The sequence below is a fragment of the Vanessa atalanta genome, chromosome 12 (genome assembly GCF_905147765.1).
Source record: "Vanessa atalanta chromosome 12, ilVanAtal1.2, whole genome shotgun sequence".
NCBI classification, from domain to species: Eukaryota; Metazoa; Arthropoda; class Insecta; order Lepidoptera; family Nymphalidae; genus Vanessa; species Vanessa atalanta.
In genome coordinates this window covers 5,647,965-5,664,646 of record NC_061882.1, presented here as the reverse complement: position 1 = coordinate 5,664,646, position 16,682 = coordinate 5,647,965, and the positions used below count along the sequence as shown (strand labels likewise).

Below are 16,682 nucleotides of genomic sequence, written 5' to 3'. Positions count from 1 at the left end.
AAAATCCTTCATTGATAGAGCATGATATGTAATCCGGATAATAACGTAATACGTAATGGCTTCCCACGTTTGTTTCAATGTAAGAGCCCATTTGTTGCTGTTTTCCTATTCACTGAGAACAATCGTCATTATTTTACACCAAAATGCTATCTACGAATCGAAACAGAAACGTGCAATTTGTCGTATGAATTGATATTTATTTTGATCAATTTATAATTATTATTGAAGTTATAAAGCATTACAGAAAGTTTTGATTTTAGTATAAGCTCGAATTATTATTAAATATAATATGTAGGTACTTTCTAAGTTTCTAATATCCTTTTTAATGACATACCAATTACTTATTAACTACTTGGCGTGCCCCGCGTAGCAAATCCTGGTCCGAGAGTCGAGTAGACCTCTCCCTGCGAGCTATCGGAATACTCCGCAGAGAATCGGCGTGGAGGTCCATAGTCTCCTTCTGTTAGACCGTCATCGTTCAATAGGGAATAGCGCAGATTGGGAACGGATGCCATCTCGGCCCACAGCCAACACTTCAACGATTGGGGCTTTTAAAAAATAGGTCGGAATCTTGGGTACATGAAAGTGTGAGTTGGGGTCGTTGCGTGTCGTTTATAAGACTGCGCTGAAGAAGTGCATTGTGTCGACGTGATATAACGCATCTTGCAGCCTTTCCGATCAATGCCAAAAACGACCATCGCAGTTTTAGTGGGTAAGAATCCATTGAAAGAAAATTCAGTCAAATAGAAATTATAAATAGGTTTTAAAACCGAACCAAAAAGTACGTCTTAGTTCCGGATTCTAAGAGTTGGAGTGAATACCGTGCCGCAGAAGTCTTTATCTGGTGTCGTATTTTCTGTTCCTTCGGATTATAAGAATGTATCTTTGTTTGTGCACACACTTGTGCATTATATGTCAGTCTAGTCTCCCTTGTATGTCTAGCATTAATCTTTCTATCGGAAGTACATTGGTAACTCTACGCACACATCGGCAACCTTGTAAATATATAACCGTCACGCACACTGTATGTGTTACAGCTTAATTTGGCTTCACGTGTTTGTTCTGCTCGTTCTATCTCATTGTTTGCTGTGATAGTATACAAATCGTACTTTAAAATCTTATATAGTAAATGTAGTTTAAATAAGTATTTGATTGGTAATTGTCACATGTCAATGAGAAATGATACGTGTAATGATCACGAAACTGTTTAGCGTTTTCATCACCAGGTATTATAACTTTATTCATTCTCTACCTTCGAAACTACTCTATAAAATTTCCTTCTACAAGATCGATCAATGAACTATGTGTACCTAAATCTTACAAATGAATAAGATATGAATTATTTTTTTTTAAATTAGCGTCGTTATGAATGCCAATCAAACTGTAGGTATATTTTAAGTATACTATTAAAATCTGTAAAATACATATTATAACAATGATTATTAATATATCTAAGGGAAGCTTACCTCCGACGCCACGATAAAGCATCAGGCGATATACTCCGTTTACTTCTAAGCCAGGCTTTCCTAATACTTGCTATCGGAAGACTGTCGCGCCTAATAGTCCATCGAACCCTCGAGCGTGATCTTATCACATGCAATTTTTCGTTCTCATTTTCCATTTGCGTCTTCCATTTAGCCACTAGAAGTGTAACATTAATCACGGAATGCCAGTCAACACTTGACATTTAGGCAAACACTACACTTATCGGTTATAAAATAGAAGTATCACAAACAACACAGTTTTAATCACCAAAACATGATGCAGTCCTAGCTTGAACTGATTGTTATCATGCGTCTTTCTGTTATATATTTACTTTAAAGATAAGGCAGAGTTAAGTCAACAGTGATTATATGCCTGTGAAACAGTAATTAAATTTAATTTAACGTGAAAACACTTTATTTTCAACCAACTTATACATGAGTTACATATCTCAAAAAATCATTAAAAAATGTATTGCTCTTAAGTGCGTTTAAAGTAGGTATTAGCGTTTTCTAAAACCCATTAGGTAAACGACACCGACAATTACAAGCAAATAAAATAATGCCATGTGCTGATATAAAGCATCGAATCGATAGATTTTATTTCTTATAATATTACGATTTCTACAAGGTTTTAAGAGCGTTATGTATATGAGTATTTTATAATACAATACCATATTTATTAAGCACGTGTATTCTCACTATATTTTCCTTTAACACTGAGCAAAATTGAAATTGTTAATAAAAAAGACTTCACCGTGGATAATGCTTACCCGCATTTGAATCCGCAGCCTTCAGTGAGCCACCTTGATTCTAATTATTATAATCTGAGCTCAGCATATTTTTTCTTGGCTAAGTGTGTAAATTTTCTTTATAGAAGGTGACCACATGCCCTGGTTTTAAATGTCAGATGTAAGGCTTCATTTAAAATGTACCTGTATGTGTAACTTTTATAATAAAAAATAATATTACTCAATGGATAATATAAATAACGATCACTATGTCTTAAGTCTAGTAGGGAGTTAATAAAGTTATTAACGGTTTTTTTTTTATATCGGTAGGCGGACGAGCAAATAGGCCACCTAATGGTATGTGGTCACCACCGCCCATAGACAATGGCGTTTTAAGAAATATTAACCATTCCTTACATCACCAATGCGCCACCAACCTTGGGAACTAAGTTGCGTCCCTCGTGCCTATAGTTACACTGGCTCACTCACCCTTCAAATCGGAACACAACAATACTGAGTACTACTGTTTGGCGGTAGAAAATCTGATGAATGGGTGGTACCTACCCAAACGAGCTTGCACAACGCCCTACCACCAAGAAACTTGTTACTTACTACTAATGCGTGTGCACTATGATATATACTGTGCAGTTATATATTCCTTTGAGAAAGGCCACCTTGGCCAGTCACAGCGGACCACATTAACAGAAATAATACATATATTTAGTAATCATTCATATACGAATTTTTATCAATAATCTGATTCATGATTGCATGATGATACATTATGAACTACGTCGCCTTGATTTTTCATTAGGAAACCTTTTTCCTAAAAAACGTCCTATAATATTATGTTGGTTTAAATTATTAAAATGCTGGACTTTTATTACCACCTATTCATTAATTTTCCCGGTTCGCGTAAAATAAAGAGAAAAAGTAAAAGAGATACGAAGACAGACATAATTAAAGAAAGAGATAAAAGATACTTCTAAATGACGTTTATAATAATTTCAAAATATATACACTAATTTCATGATTAATTAAACTTAAAAATAAGAATCCCATTTTTAAGTGAGGGGCTTATCATAACTATTGACTTAATTTTATAATGTTGTTTATAAGGAAGGAAATTAAATGCATGTGATTCAAAAGACTGCCAATGAACAATACTGGCAGTAGTGACCAATGACAATCAGGCATTGCCAGCCTGTCTTTCTAAAATAACAAAGCCTTATATGTAGTCCGTTAAATATATTGTAGTTTAAAGTAAAATATCTAATGATATATCGTTTTTTCTAGAATGTTCTATTTTTTAATTGAATTTTACTAAATGACATTCAAAACGTAGAGCTTAAAATCGACGGAGCATCTATTGAACGATTCTTGGCTGTTTCTCCTTTACTAGATGAGAACCGAGATAAAAAAACCACTTCCAATTAGACAAAACTCGCGCAGCACTTTAATTAAAGTCGCCATTTGTAAAAGATAGATATATAACATTTTCTATGTTTATAGAAACAACAGATAGAAAGTCGTACGTATAAGAGAGTTTTCACCACTGAAAAATATTTAAGAAAATATTTAATTCAATTTCGGTTAATAATTTCACCTTATTAATAATCATCGAGACCTCTGGTGGGCAAATACATTAAGATTTATCAATTGAACACTTTGTTTGGGAATGTATCTTTATAATTTTTTTGACCATAGAATACGTACGCTTAGACCTTTTAAGCTACGCAACGGATTTCATTGTTTTTTCAACAATAAATAGAGTGATTCAAGAGCAAGATGAATTATACATGCATATTTCAGTAGTGGAATACCGAGAATTTTAATTTTCCTAATCTTAAAAGTTATTTATCTTGTTATATTTGTTCCTCGATCTTGATAATATTTATAATTATTTATGACATTATTTATGATAATATTAAAAATTAAAAGAATAATTGACTACACAGACCCTCATTGTGTCCGTGTAGTCAAGAATTTAATGAGAAAATATATATGCACAAATTGAGAAGGCTTCATTGTAAAAATCTCTTAATATTTCTCTTATCTTACGTGACGTTATCCCAGGTATTTTAAAATAGCTTTCGTAACACTGCGGCTATAAAGCGAGCCAACTCGTTATTCCAGACCCAAGACAAGACTGCAGTAGATTATATTAGTAGTGATATTTTACTATTCTGTATTGCATATAGTTCCATTACATAAGCTGTCACTTTATGTAAAATATCTTTGATTGCATTTTTTCTCTAATCTTATCATCATCATCATCGTCAGCCCGCATTCGTCCACTGCTGAACATAGGCCTCTCCAAATGCACGCCACTGTCTTTCTTCGTCTTTTTTCGTCAATCTTTTCACGTTTAACGTGATTGTATTTTTAAAACATATTTTACTTTAAACCACTAATTTACATAATGGCCATTATAATAATTGGTACATTACAACATACACAACATTAACAGCCTGTAAATTTCCCACAGCTGGGCTAAGGCCTCCTCTCCTTTTGATGAGAAGGTTCGGAGCATATTCCACCACGCTGCTCCAATGCGGGTTGGTGGATACACATATGGCAGAATTTCGTAGAAATTAGACACATGCAGGTTTCCTTACAATGTTTTTCTTTACCGCTGAGCACTTGAAATTTCATTGGTGCTTGCCTGGGTTTCGTAGTCGTCGAAGGTATTTATTTTATACGCAATAATTCTCTATTATAACTTACTCATTAATATGCCATATAGGTTAAATGTATAAATATTCCTAAGTAAATGTGGTTTCTCCTTAAACGTTATACAAAGTACGCAACGCTTTCTGTCCATTAATATTTCAAATGAGGATTGTAAAGAGATATAATATATTTAACTTAAGATAATAATGTATTTATCTTAAGATTACAGTATAATTCAAGTTTCAGAATAGAGCAAATGTGTCGAAGCTGACTGAGTCAATAAAACCCCTGCTACACAAATCCCACAACTGCGTTCCAATGATGATATAAATATGATATAATTACGAACACATGCGAAATATGAAGGTTTTCGTCCTTTAAGACTTAGCACGACGTGAATAATAAACACAATTAATATACATGAAAACTTAATGGTGCATGCCCGCTATTTGAACCCGAAATTCACGTTTTTTATCTACTGAGCCATTTAAAATGAATACGTAATATATCCAATTCCCTTTTCGACCAAGCCACAGATACAACTATGAAGTTTAAACGTTGAACTTAACTTAAACTACTTTAGTTTGTTTGTCGAGCAGGTGTATTCGACAGCTTCGATAACAATCTTCAATATGCCTACTCTCTATATGAATTAGGTTACTTGAACTTGTTTTCTATAGCTAGAAATAACTAGTAATTCTACTACGTATCTTTTTTATCGATAATAATAATATAAATGTGAAAGTAACTCCGTCTGTCCATTACTCTTTCACGACTAAACCAAAACCAAATTTGATGAAATTTCAAACTCCAAGAACATACATAGGCTACCTATTATTTATTCCTAACGCGTGATGACCGATCCCTGAAACGAGAGCGGAGCCGACGGCGACACCTAGTTTACCAATAAAGTCCGAAACATCTGCCCTAATGACGAATCAACCGTACGCAGTTCCCAAAGGGTTATAGATTAAAACGTTCTACTGAACCAAAGGTTCTGACCTTTTCATGAACGAATTAAGCTTAGATTAAAAAAATATATGTGACGCATTACGTTACAACGCAAATTATGACTGAATTATTTCAATATCTCCAAATAGGATCTCTGAGGTAATTACATTGTTTCGAATCATGTTTATAATACTATTGTAGGTAAGTAATAAGAAAGAACGGGGTAAAATTAATCCATTTCTTCAGTGACATAAAGCAATACGTAATACGTAAGTCAATAGTGGATTCACACTTTTCCCAAGTACTTGTTTGAATTAATGTTTTTCTTTAGTAGATATGGCGGATCTGCAATCCGAGTGGTTATCACCGCCCATAGACATTAACGCTGTCAGAAATATTAACGATTCCTTACATAGCAAATGGGCCGTAAACCATGGGAACTAAGATGTTAAGTCCCTTGAACCTGTATTTCCACTGGCTCACTCACACTTCCGGAACACAACTTACTAAGATATCCTGATTACTAAAGTTATGTGATCCAATATATTACGAATGTGAACACAACTGTCTTAGTTTCAATTTTAGTGCTATTATAAGATACTCTAATTATGAGTAACTCATACGGTAATCATTGATAGATATAGTTAATGAGATTACATATGATTCATAATGCGTTATTAATATAACGCTATATTTTATCGTGATCTTTTATCAACTGAGTCATTATGAGGAGCTATATCGAGTTGTTTTATTGTTTTCGTATCTTAATTAGTAAGTTCGTGTTAAAGTCATTGTTACATCTACGTCGAGATTGTTTGCTGTTGGTACAGTTGAAAAGTTAATAAATTACTTACTGTCCCAAGTAAGTCGGTGTAGGTACGCGCAGATGTCTCCGAGAACGCTCGGCGTCGCTGCCGTCACTCGCCTCTTCGAGGCCGACTGCGCTCCCGGACCCGCCCGCCGACCTACGATTATTAAGGCTTGTCTTAAAATGACTAGTACTTGTAAATGCCAAACAAAACTATAACTTTGGCTATTCAGTCCTTTAGTAAACATATTAAAAGTTTCAAAACCAAAGATATATTTTTTAATTATTAGGCAATTATAAATTCAATTCAAGCAAAGCAGCAAGCAAGAAATGTGCTGATTAACATATTTCCTTAGATAACCAAAACGGCATTTTTCAAAAATACTTTTTCTGAAATATATGTTCTTATATCCTATAAAGGGCGCCGCATTGAATTAAGTGAAGTCACATAGATTATAAACTTATTATATAGCGGACGATTAAGACCCTTCTAACGATAGCTTCTTTGTCGAATAATAATAAATAGTTTCTAAGATGTACGGAACAGATGAGCATACATACTGGCTGAAATCATATACCATCCTATTAAGTCGGATAATTAAATTGAACTTTTGTATTTCAGGCCTTTTCAAACCAATAAAAGATTTTTCAAATCCAGTTTGAAAATAAAAACACTGGCAGTATTCACTACCAGAAAAAAAAATAATGATTAAATTTTTCAATTAAATATATTATGTATGTTGATAGAATATTTAATTATTTTTAATTATTTTTTTACAAAATCTTAAATAAATGTTGTCACCAATCCAAATTTATGAAAATATCATGAACTCCGTGATCTTTTGGGTAATTTTTTACTCGGGAAAAGTATTAAAAAAATAACTGTTCGGAGGAATACGGGATATCTGGTGACCTTGAATCTACATCGTAGTGACTCGTAAAGTATTAGAGATGAAAGTTAACAAAGTCATGATTTATTCATTCACGCTTTTATAGTCTGTTCGAACTTCATAATTATTGGAAGTTACCCTATTGTGAAACTTTGGTACCAATAGCGCAATAGCAACTGTTGGAAGTATATCTTTATAATATAGTCAAGCTTGAATAAGGCGTAATAAAGAAATTTTAAAAATGTAAGGTAGACGTTTTAAAAGAAAATATTCGTGTATTTGATTATCCACACTATCGACTTTCCATTTAGGACAGTTAACTAGTATGTTTTTATAGCCTTTATATGCAGTCTTATACCATAAATAGTACTTAATCGGACATTCAATTTTATTAAATCTTAATCAGAAGTTCATGTTGCATGTTGCATGAATTATTGATTTAGAATCGATATAATGATTATTATTATATGTAATCATTAAAAAATAATGTACTAAGCTTAATTTTTCTTTAAATGTTGTATTAATCGTTTATTTATGTTCGAAACTATTGTATGTATTTGTATTTCCATTAAGAGACAATAATAATTTACTAGCTATAAGAATATTTTACTATGAATCACAAAAGGCAGAGCTCATGTGATAATGGTCATACGTAATTTACTACTATGGCCTGTGTACTCTACAGCAAACACAGAGAATAGTAGTAATGATCGTTTTTAGTCATAAATGTAGGTAAGTTGTTTATACTCTTTATTCTATGTATATTAACATTGTAAGTCTTAACCAGTATTCTTTTTATCTTAAGTATATGAAATAGATCAATTTATTTGATCGCAATTGTAACCCAGTAATAGTTATTTAATGTATTTAGTAAACAATAATGTAATAGTAAATTGTTTTCTTAGTGCAGTAATAAGTGCCAAAAAATTAATAGTTGTTTTTTTTTAATTCTAATTATACGTAACAAATATAGCGTACATAGTGTAAAAATTGCATGTAAAAAAATATAAACGCAAGATTTAAAAAATATTAAATAACATTGAAGTACGTAAACATGATAGTGCTGTGATAATATGTTAGATTCTCGTGCACATGCATAATACCTTGGCATTATAAGCTCTCAAAAAGCTGCAAGCAGGAACTAATTGTTGGAACCTAGGTGACCTATGAACTCGACACACGCCATGCCGATTACCTAGAAATAATGCACAAAGCTAAACCTATATCACAGAATGCATATCATCAATCATTTTAATTAATAACAAATTCTACATGTATAATTGTTTCTAAATGTTTTTTTTTTTTGTTACAATGAAAAATTAATTTATTTTATTTTAAAATGAATGGGAGTCTTTATTTATAAAAATCTATAATGATTTAGTTACTACTACGTGTTCTCACTCACCGAAATATTCTCTTCAAGCGACTAATGACTTGATATTTTATGTACACTTTAAACACAATAATAAATATCTTCAATTTACTTCAGTTCATCACAACATACGAGCACTACACGAGGAACCCGACACCATAGCGATAATTGAAAGGTTTTTTATTAATGGAACAATAAGCATGGAATTTTAATACATGAAATTAAAATCTAATCGGTGGTACGTGCATGAAGTATGTTAAAATGTTTGTCGTAAACTGTAACCTAGAGAAAAAAAACGTTACAACATTACGATGACTTACAAGTTGATTGGATTACACAAAGATAGCTTCAATTTTAATCTTATCACTGTTTCTAAAGATACATTGCTTTTTCAGTTAGTCTATTTATATGCAAAATTAACTGAGATGTATAATATCTATTTAAATAACAATTTTATGACTAAGAAGAGCCATGAACACAAAGTGTAACCATTTATCACAACACAACAGTACGTGGAAATTTTAATATATTATTCAATGGTAAATGTATATTTATATCTGTAACTAAAGTGCATTTTTATATTTATAACTTAAGCACTGCGTGACCGTGGAACATTTATACCAGTTTTAACTTGACAATAACTTCTCGTCTATATACATATATTAAATTAGCGTTAATATTTGCAATAAAATTGCAAATGTATTATTTAATAATACACATAAAAACTAAGTAAATATATATCAAAACACAGCCCTATTCTTTATGACCGACGCAATTTTTCTAACATTAGTTAGTTAATGAAAAAATAGGAATTGAAGGACTGACCTCCTTCATGTATGAATGTTAACAGTACGTACAAATCGATCAAATAAATAAGAAAAAATAAATCAAGTAAAGGCTATTCACTTTTTACAGAAATGAGGTAACACTTGTCTGATTATTACGATATATGTAATTTCGATTATCATTATAACACTTCACTTTCACCTTGACTGATTCGAACTTAATTCAAGTACAAGTGTGATTTATTGAGCAATGTATTCTAAATAACACTTATTATTCTTTCTGTTATTTCCTTTTCACCGTACCAATCGCTTCCATACTGTACCGATCCCTAACAACCCGAGGAGCTGTCATCTGGGCTGAATAAATTAAATACGCGAATATATCCCTTATACCAAAGTTTTAAAGCATAAATTTGTTAGTAGCATTTCTCATTCTACGGAAACATGCGCAGTGGTGCATTGCGCATAATATTGATTGCAATCATATGTGTAATGGAAAATGTGGCGGCAATTTCGTCTTCAAATATTATTTAACATATCTACTTTATACCGTAAATTCACTTAATTGTCTTCGTTGTTTACGTAGTATTTTATCTCGTAAATATAAAAGGTTATTTAAAAACTACACTAGAAGACATTTTAGACCTTAATTATACTTATTTTGATGTATGTTAACAATTATGGTTAATATTAAAAAATATCCTTAAGCCTACATGTTTAAAAACGGCAATTTTTTGCTATTGGTACCTATGAATTTTCAATATTGTACATAATTTCAATTTAGACAGACCCGGGACATGCTTCTATTTACTAAACCATCATCGTGCCTCGCTAATCGTTTTGATCATGCTTTTGTTTTTCCTTAGAAGAAAGTTTATATATATATATTATTCATATATCTGTAATAAATTGCTTATCTTAAAGTCAAGATGACACAGTTGATAGAAACTTGTGTCCAATAAATTCTCATCTTGTTTATTTCTTTCTCTAAATCTTATTTATTTGTATCGATGTTCTGTGTGCACTTTAGATTATTATAACAATTATTTTTATTGTATTATATAATTTATAATTTATCTCGTGTCCACCGGTGAAGGAAGGAAGGAGAAAACGCTTAAAAATTATGACGCACGTAATCGTTATCCTCGACACAAGGATATGATATGAGCTTGAAAAACTATCATGTTTTACTTTTTAAATATAAGCCCGGATGTTTATTGCTATTTAAATATTATTATGAAGTATCAGACTATCGTACACTTTTGAATTTATAATAATATGTAAAAAAACTTAAGGCCCGTCTTAATCCAGAGTGGCTGCAAAAATCCCGGGCACCGCGCATTAGGAGGGCTTCGCCAAGTCAGTAAATAAACGTCACTTAAAAACTTTATTCTCAACCTTTCATTTATTGGGGGAGAGGAGACCGCCAGAACACAGCTTGCACCCTGCACAACAATGTGCTTGAGACGAGACGGAGATCTCCTATAGAGGCGCATAAAAAAAAGTTCATCGAAAATCGGTAAAAAGAAGTTGACCACACTTAATAGTCATAATAAGTCAAAGTAAATAAATCAAAATCAGTAAAAAAGGATTTAGAAAAATCTTAAGACGAAAACGCAGTATTATTTTTTTCTTGTTCTCAACTTTAAGAAAAGTATGTTTTACTAATTCATCGAAACTAGGTTAAATAATTATTAACCTAAATTTATAAATAAACGAACAATCGTCGGTAATCTGTTTAGTTAATCACAATATGGTTTAGTTGTCACGTGTAGCTTTTGTTGTGGCTTCTATCATAAGTGTTGACTATTTTATATCTGTACGTCATAATAAATTTACATGCATTACATTGTCATTTCGACTTTTTAGATTCATATAAATTGTTCGATTTTACTCTTTATACTCTGTCCTAACAGTTATTCACCTTTTGACAGTTATCTTAGAAAGTATCTTATGCGGATTGCGAAAAAAATTTTTAAAAAGCGTGTTGATAATATGTAAACTGCCTAATTTTAATTGTCTTATTTATGACGTCTTTACATACATTTTAGTAACGTAAATGTATTATATCGTTATGTTACTTTTTTTAATGATAATAAAATTGTCTTGCGTCATAAATATAGTTCATTCCATGACACTTAGTGATGAGATCGAATGTATTCGCTGCAAATGAATTTATCGAAAATAATCTATTTAGAGATGGTTAAATCATATTACATCTACTTAAATATTAATAAAATATACGAATTAACATTTTTTTAATAAAATACACCGTGTAGACGGACCCTACTCTACATATCTCCTTGACTTCAATGTCAATACGACCGAGATCGAAGTCAATATATATTTTTATTCAAGTTGGGTCATAAAATCATGACATAGATTTTAAATTATTTATTCGTCACTCACTAAATTATTAAATATATATGTACATCGAAATTATCTATTGTTTAATTATGTTATTATAGATTATAATTATAAACACGCTTAATATTACATAATTATTTAAGGTTATTATTTATCTGACTGTCTCCTTATCAATGTTTCAAATGATTTTCAATGTAGTTGCTGTATTGTTACTGTAGTACTACGTAATTGTATAGTTCACGATCAGCTCTTTCGAGGTGCGAGTGCCTCTATCGCGGTCCAGTCTCTGTCACATGCCATGTATTGTCCTTTTGATTGCGTAATCGCTTACATGTACGAGTTTATTGAAATTCAAACGGATAACTTATGACTTAAACTTGTAAGAGGAATCAGCGAAACCATTAATTACATATTATATCATCGTTCAGATCCGGGAAAGCGCCTCTGAATTTTCATGCACTGAATTTGTGTTCATGATTCATCTCGTGCTCGGCAGTGAAACAAACCATCGTGAAGATGACTGAATATTTTGATTAAAATTCTATAACTGTGTCTCTACCAACCTGCATTAAAGCAGTAAGATGGAGTAAGCTCCGAACTTTCTCTTTAAAAGGACTTTATCCTCAGCCCAGCAATGGAACTACTATGTGTTTCTTAGTAACTGGCTAAATAAATAGTTCTTTTTGTCGATGCAATAATACAACAATACACGAATTTGCTAATGACTGATATGCATTTCATGGGTAGGCAAAAAGATAATAAGAGACTCTTGACGATTCAATCTTTCTGAGAAATTAATAAAATGTTGATGGAACGCATTTATATTGGCGCACCTTATGGGTACGATTGACTCGTATTCCGTGGCGGCAAACGGCATGACTGTCATATTCCGACATGCCCCCTCTTCACCCCCGCTATCTCTATTGGACGTATGTTTCGGATATACTAACATTATTATATTTATAGTAAAAAATATATATATTTACTCTAAAATGTAGGTTTTATTTATTTTATTCTTTAATGTGATTTCTTTCTTTATAAATTTCGATTTCAATGTTTCATATTTACCGATAGTCCGGACAAGACGTTTTTTATAAAATTCTCATTGAAATAACTCTAAAATGAGCGCTGTCTCTAATAAACTTTACTTCCTTTCATTCTATAGCGCATGGTTTTAACGCGAAGTCCAAATCAATATACGAGATCAAGTTCATCTACATTCAACGTTTATAAATTGAATATTATTCCGTTCCTGTAACTGAACTGAACGGTCAAGGCTAAGGAAGATCAATACTATCCCAGTATTGCGTATTATAAAGAGATTCATATTCTTCCTACATATGTATATTATCATTTCATAAGAATGTTATCCGGCATCCGATTTTTATAAACAATGTTTATCATTTAATGCTTTTATAAGATAGGTTCGCTGAAGTAAAATATACTGTATTTGAAATTTACTATCTAAGTACGTAATATTTTATCTGCTTAATTATGTAAACTTTAATACTTATCTTGCCATACATATTATTTTTATTGTTACGTATGTCATCAAAATATTATTTCCCTGTGTGCACAGCCGGACTTATAGACATTACGGTGAACCGTTTGATTTGATTTTATTTTAAGTGGCAGATAATTTTAAAACTTATTAAAAATGCAAAATGTATTTTAAGTGCACCCATACGATTCTTTATTGGGCGTTTTTTTATATATACTAAGTAGAGCTTTTATGGCCGTAGCTTCGTCGGTATCGATTTGAGTCAATATAAAAAAAAAAAACAAAATTTATTGATTTTTTTTTCTACATAAGTATTATTGAATCGCCAATTACCAAGATAAAATTAAACATAAAGTTAAGACTGGTTCTGATAAAAAATCATGAGTAATTTTTTCCAATAAAATCAACAATTACTACTTTATAATACAGTCCTTTTTTGTTTCAGCCTGTCCTTGCTATAAATAAATGTTTAAACTTTTTACTACTTTTTCTGCACTTATCAAACTTTTTCAAAATTACCGTAAATTACTCAATAAAACATTGCCAATAGGTATAAAATTTATATATAAAATTAAATTAAATTTAAAACCGTTTTTTAATATTCGTATTTATTTATATATGCGGCTCGCGGAGTTTTTAATTATTAATTTTATATCGTAGGGTGTTCGTTAATAGTGTTTTCTTGTACAAGACAGAAAACATATTTGGAAGTTGGATAAACGAGAAGTATTTAACGTAACACGATAAAAATTAGGGATAAAATAGGGTTATAAAATTAAGTCAAGTAAGTAAGTTAAGAGTCTGGTAACATTGTAAGCTTATCAATGTTATAACTAAGTAACTATACATACGTTTTGATTTTTGACTTTAAGTGACTACTTACGTTATCGATAATGAAGGTATGTTAGCCCTCGCTGCGTGGTCAATAACTTGTAAGGACCGACGTGGCGCGACCATTGTAATATCCAAGAAGCCCAAATCTGTAAAATGTTACCATTTAAATCATATTTGTCGAATAATAGGTCTGGTTAATATCGTAGTTCATTGAAACGTATCAAAATAAAATTTACTTTAACAAATTTACCATTGTCAACGATAGAACATAAACCGGCATCTGATACTGATCGGCCGCGGCTCCTGAGGTTAGGCTGTTCTTTTCTGAAAAAGCTCCAGTGTCGCGCTACAGATGAACGAAGCAGGCGGTTGAATCTTGAATAAGAATTAATTTTCATATTTTGCTACTATAACCCGTTGATGTAAAGTCTATGTCGGTATAATTATATTCAGATATAATCTATTCACTAATTTATCCACCTTGTGATTACTGGATATCGTGTAACGTATACCTAATCTATTATCGTAACCGCTACGTCTCATTGAAAGTTTGTAATTGCATTTGACATGTATTTAAAATAATCTAGCATTACAAAAAAATATGCAAAACAATAACTTTACTTTAAAATGCAAATGAGCGCATAAACATTGTAGTTTGAAAAGTGCACAGCGGCCTTCACACTAAAGAACCTGTATCGTGGAAACCAAATTGACTTGATATAGAGTAAATATAATAATAGAGTAGGTAATATCATAATTATTTAACTATAATATTTCTCTATATAATGTATTACCTAAGCTTCCTAAGAAAGTTGTAGGTAATATAAAAATGGTATGTACTTTATCGTAAACATAATATGATCTCGTATTTTTTTTTTAATTCCTACTTATTTTCATTAAACTGCTGAAAAATCCTTGTTGCCTACCTACTAGCCCAATGATGACGCGAATACTTGTGTATTTACCTTTTTAACGGTGTATCCGCATTTTCAGAAGAACTTGATGATGTAGAAGTGTCACTACTACTGGAATTTACATGATGGTAAACTTGAAAGGAGGTACTAGCACTTTTGCGAAGATTAGTTTTCGACATTTTTAGCCGTTCATACACGTTTTACCAAGAAAATCACAATCTCGAAATGAATTTACTCTTGTGTAAGCACACACTACAAAATATATTCCGAAACTAAAATTTGATGCTAGGAGGAATATATACTAGTTGAATATAAGTTGTCACTGATTTCTAAAATTAGTTCGTACGCTGAGGCGTAAGCGCGTCCACGTCGAGTTTGAGTCATCAACAATAAGATCAGATTGAAAAATTATCGCATTACGGTTCTTCGAATTAACACCATCAACATAATTTGTTGCAGTTTCATTGAAATATATATTCACGTAAAGAAAGATGTAGAGGTGATTTCCTGACGTCGTTTCAACGCAACTTATAAAAGATGTAGGTAAATAAAACCATGTTTATTTAATCTATTATTTTCAAAATAATTTTCAGAGATATTAACTACATAATCAACTTGTAAAATTAATAATTGTCGGAATGTACAAGCTATAGCGAAAAAAAAAAAAAAATATGCAAGCACTTAATGTTGTCTTAGATTTTCGCGATTATTACACATTGAAATAAAACTAGTTTTTTAACGGATTTAATCGCGTATATTAATTATTTTATTTTACAGACTGAGTCTGCCCGTGACCACGAACACTGCAAAGTGCTCGAAACGTCGGGATGTTAAAATAAAATAATTAATATACGCGATTAAATCCGTTAAAAAACTAGTTTTATTTCAATATGCAAGCACTTTTAAATTGACATTTTACTCTTTAAATTATAACCTACCATTACTTCAAAGTGTAGATTCAACTACGAAGAACCGGCTAAACAACGAAAGGGTTTTTCGTGGTACATTGAAATAAAATAATCTTAATCATCAATATAATAAAAGTCACGTCAGTGTGAGTGTTATTACAGATACGACATAATGAAAACTTACACGATACTAGAAATATTGGTTTATTGTAAATTATTTTTTAAATATTACATCAGAAGCTACGTAGCTTAAGTCTACCTCGTAAGTACTAATTCAAATTACAAAATTTAGGATTATTGTTAGACGAGATTAGCGCTGGCGCTACATATGCTTCGAGGTTGAAAGTACCGCCTTATGGTTAGATATAATTAATTATCAATCACTGGTCGATACAATGTTTTCATATTTCTTCATGTATGGTAATTTAATGTTATTTTAGAAATACAGACGTGAAACGAGCAAATGA

General features: G+C 31.5%; 1 protein-coding gene across 4 annotated transcripts in view; it reads right to left on the bottom strand.

Moving 5' to 3' along the window:
- Nucleotides 1–15,641, bottom strand: part of LOC125067612 (GRAM domain-containing protein 2B-like) — a 61,217-nt gene extending 45,576 nt beyond the window's left edge. The window contains exons 1-4 of one of the 4 annotated variants that reach the window (XM_047676280.1): nucleotides 15,359–15,641; nucleotides 14,644–14,768; nucleotides 14,443–14,539; nucleotides 6,691–6,801 (exon numbers count right to left, since the gene is read on the bottom strand). In XM_047676280.1, coding sequence (XP_047532236.1) covers nucleotides 6,691–6,801; nucleotides 14,443–14,539; nucleotides 14,644–14,768; nucleotides 15,359–15,486 — 461 coding nt within the window. In that variant the 5' untranslated portion in view covers nucleotides 15,487–15,641. Of the gene's footprint in view, nucleotides 1–1,466; nucleotides 1,691–6,690; nucleotides 6,802–14,442; nucleotides 14,540–14,643; nucleotides 14,769–15,358 lie in introns of those variants that run through there. The other 3 variants (XM_047676282.1, XM_047676284.1, XM_047676285.1) reach the window with 3 other exon arrangements.
- Nucleotides 15,642–16,682: the final 1,041 nt, after the last annotated feature.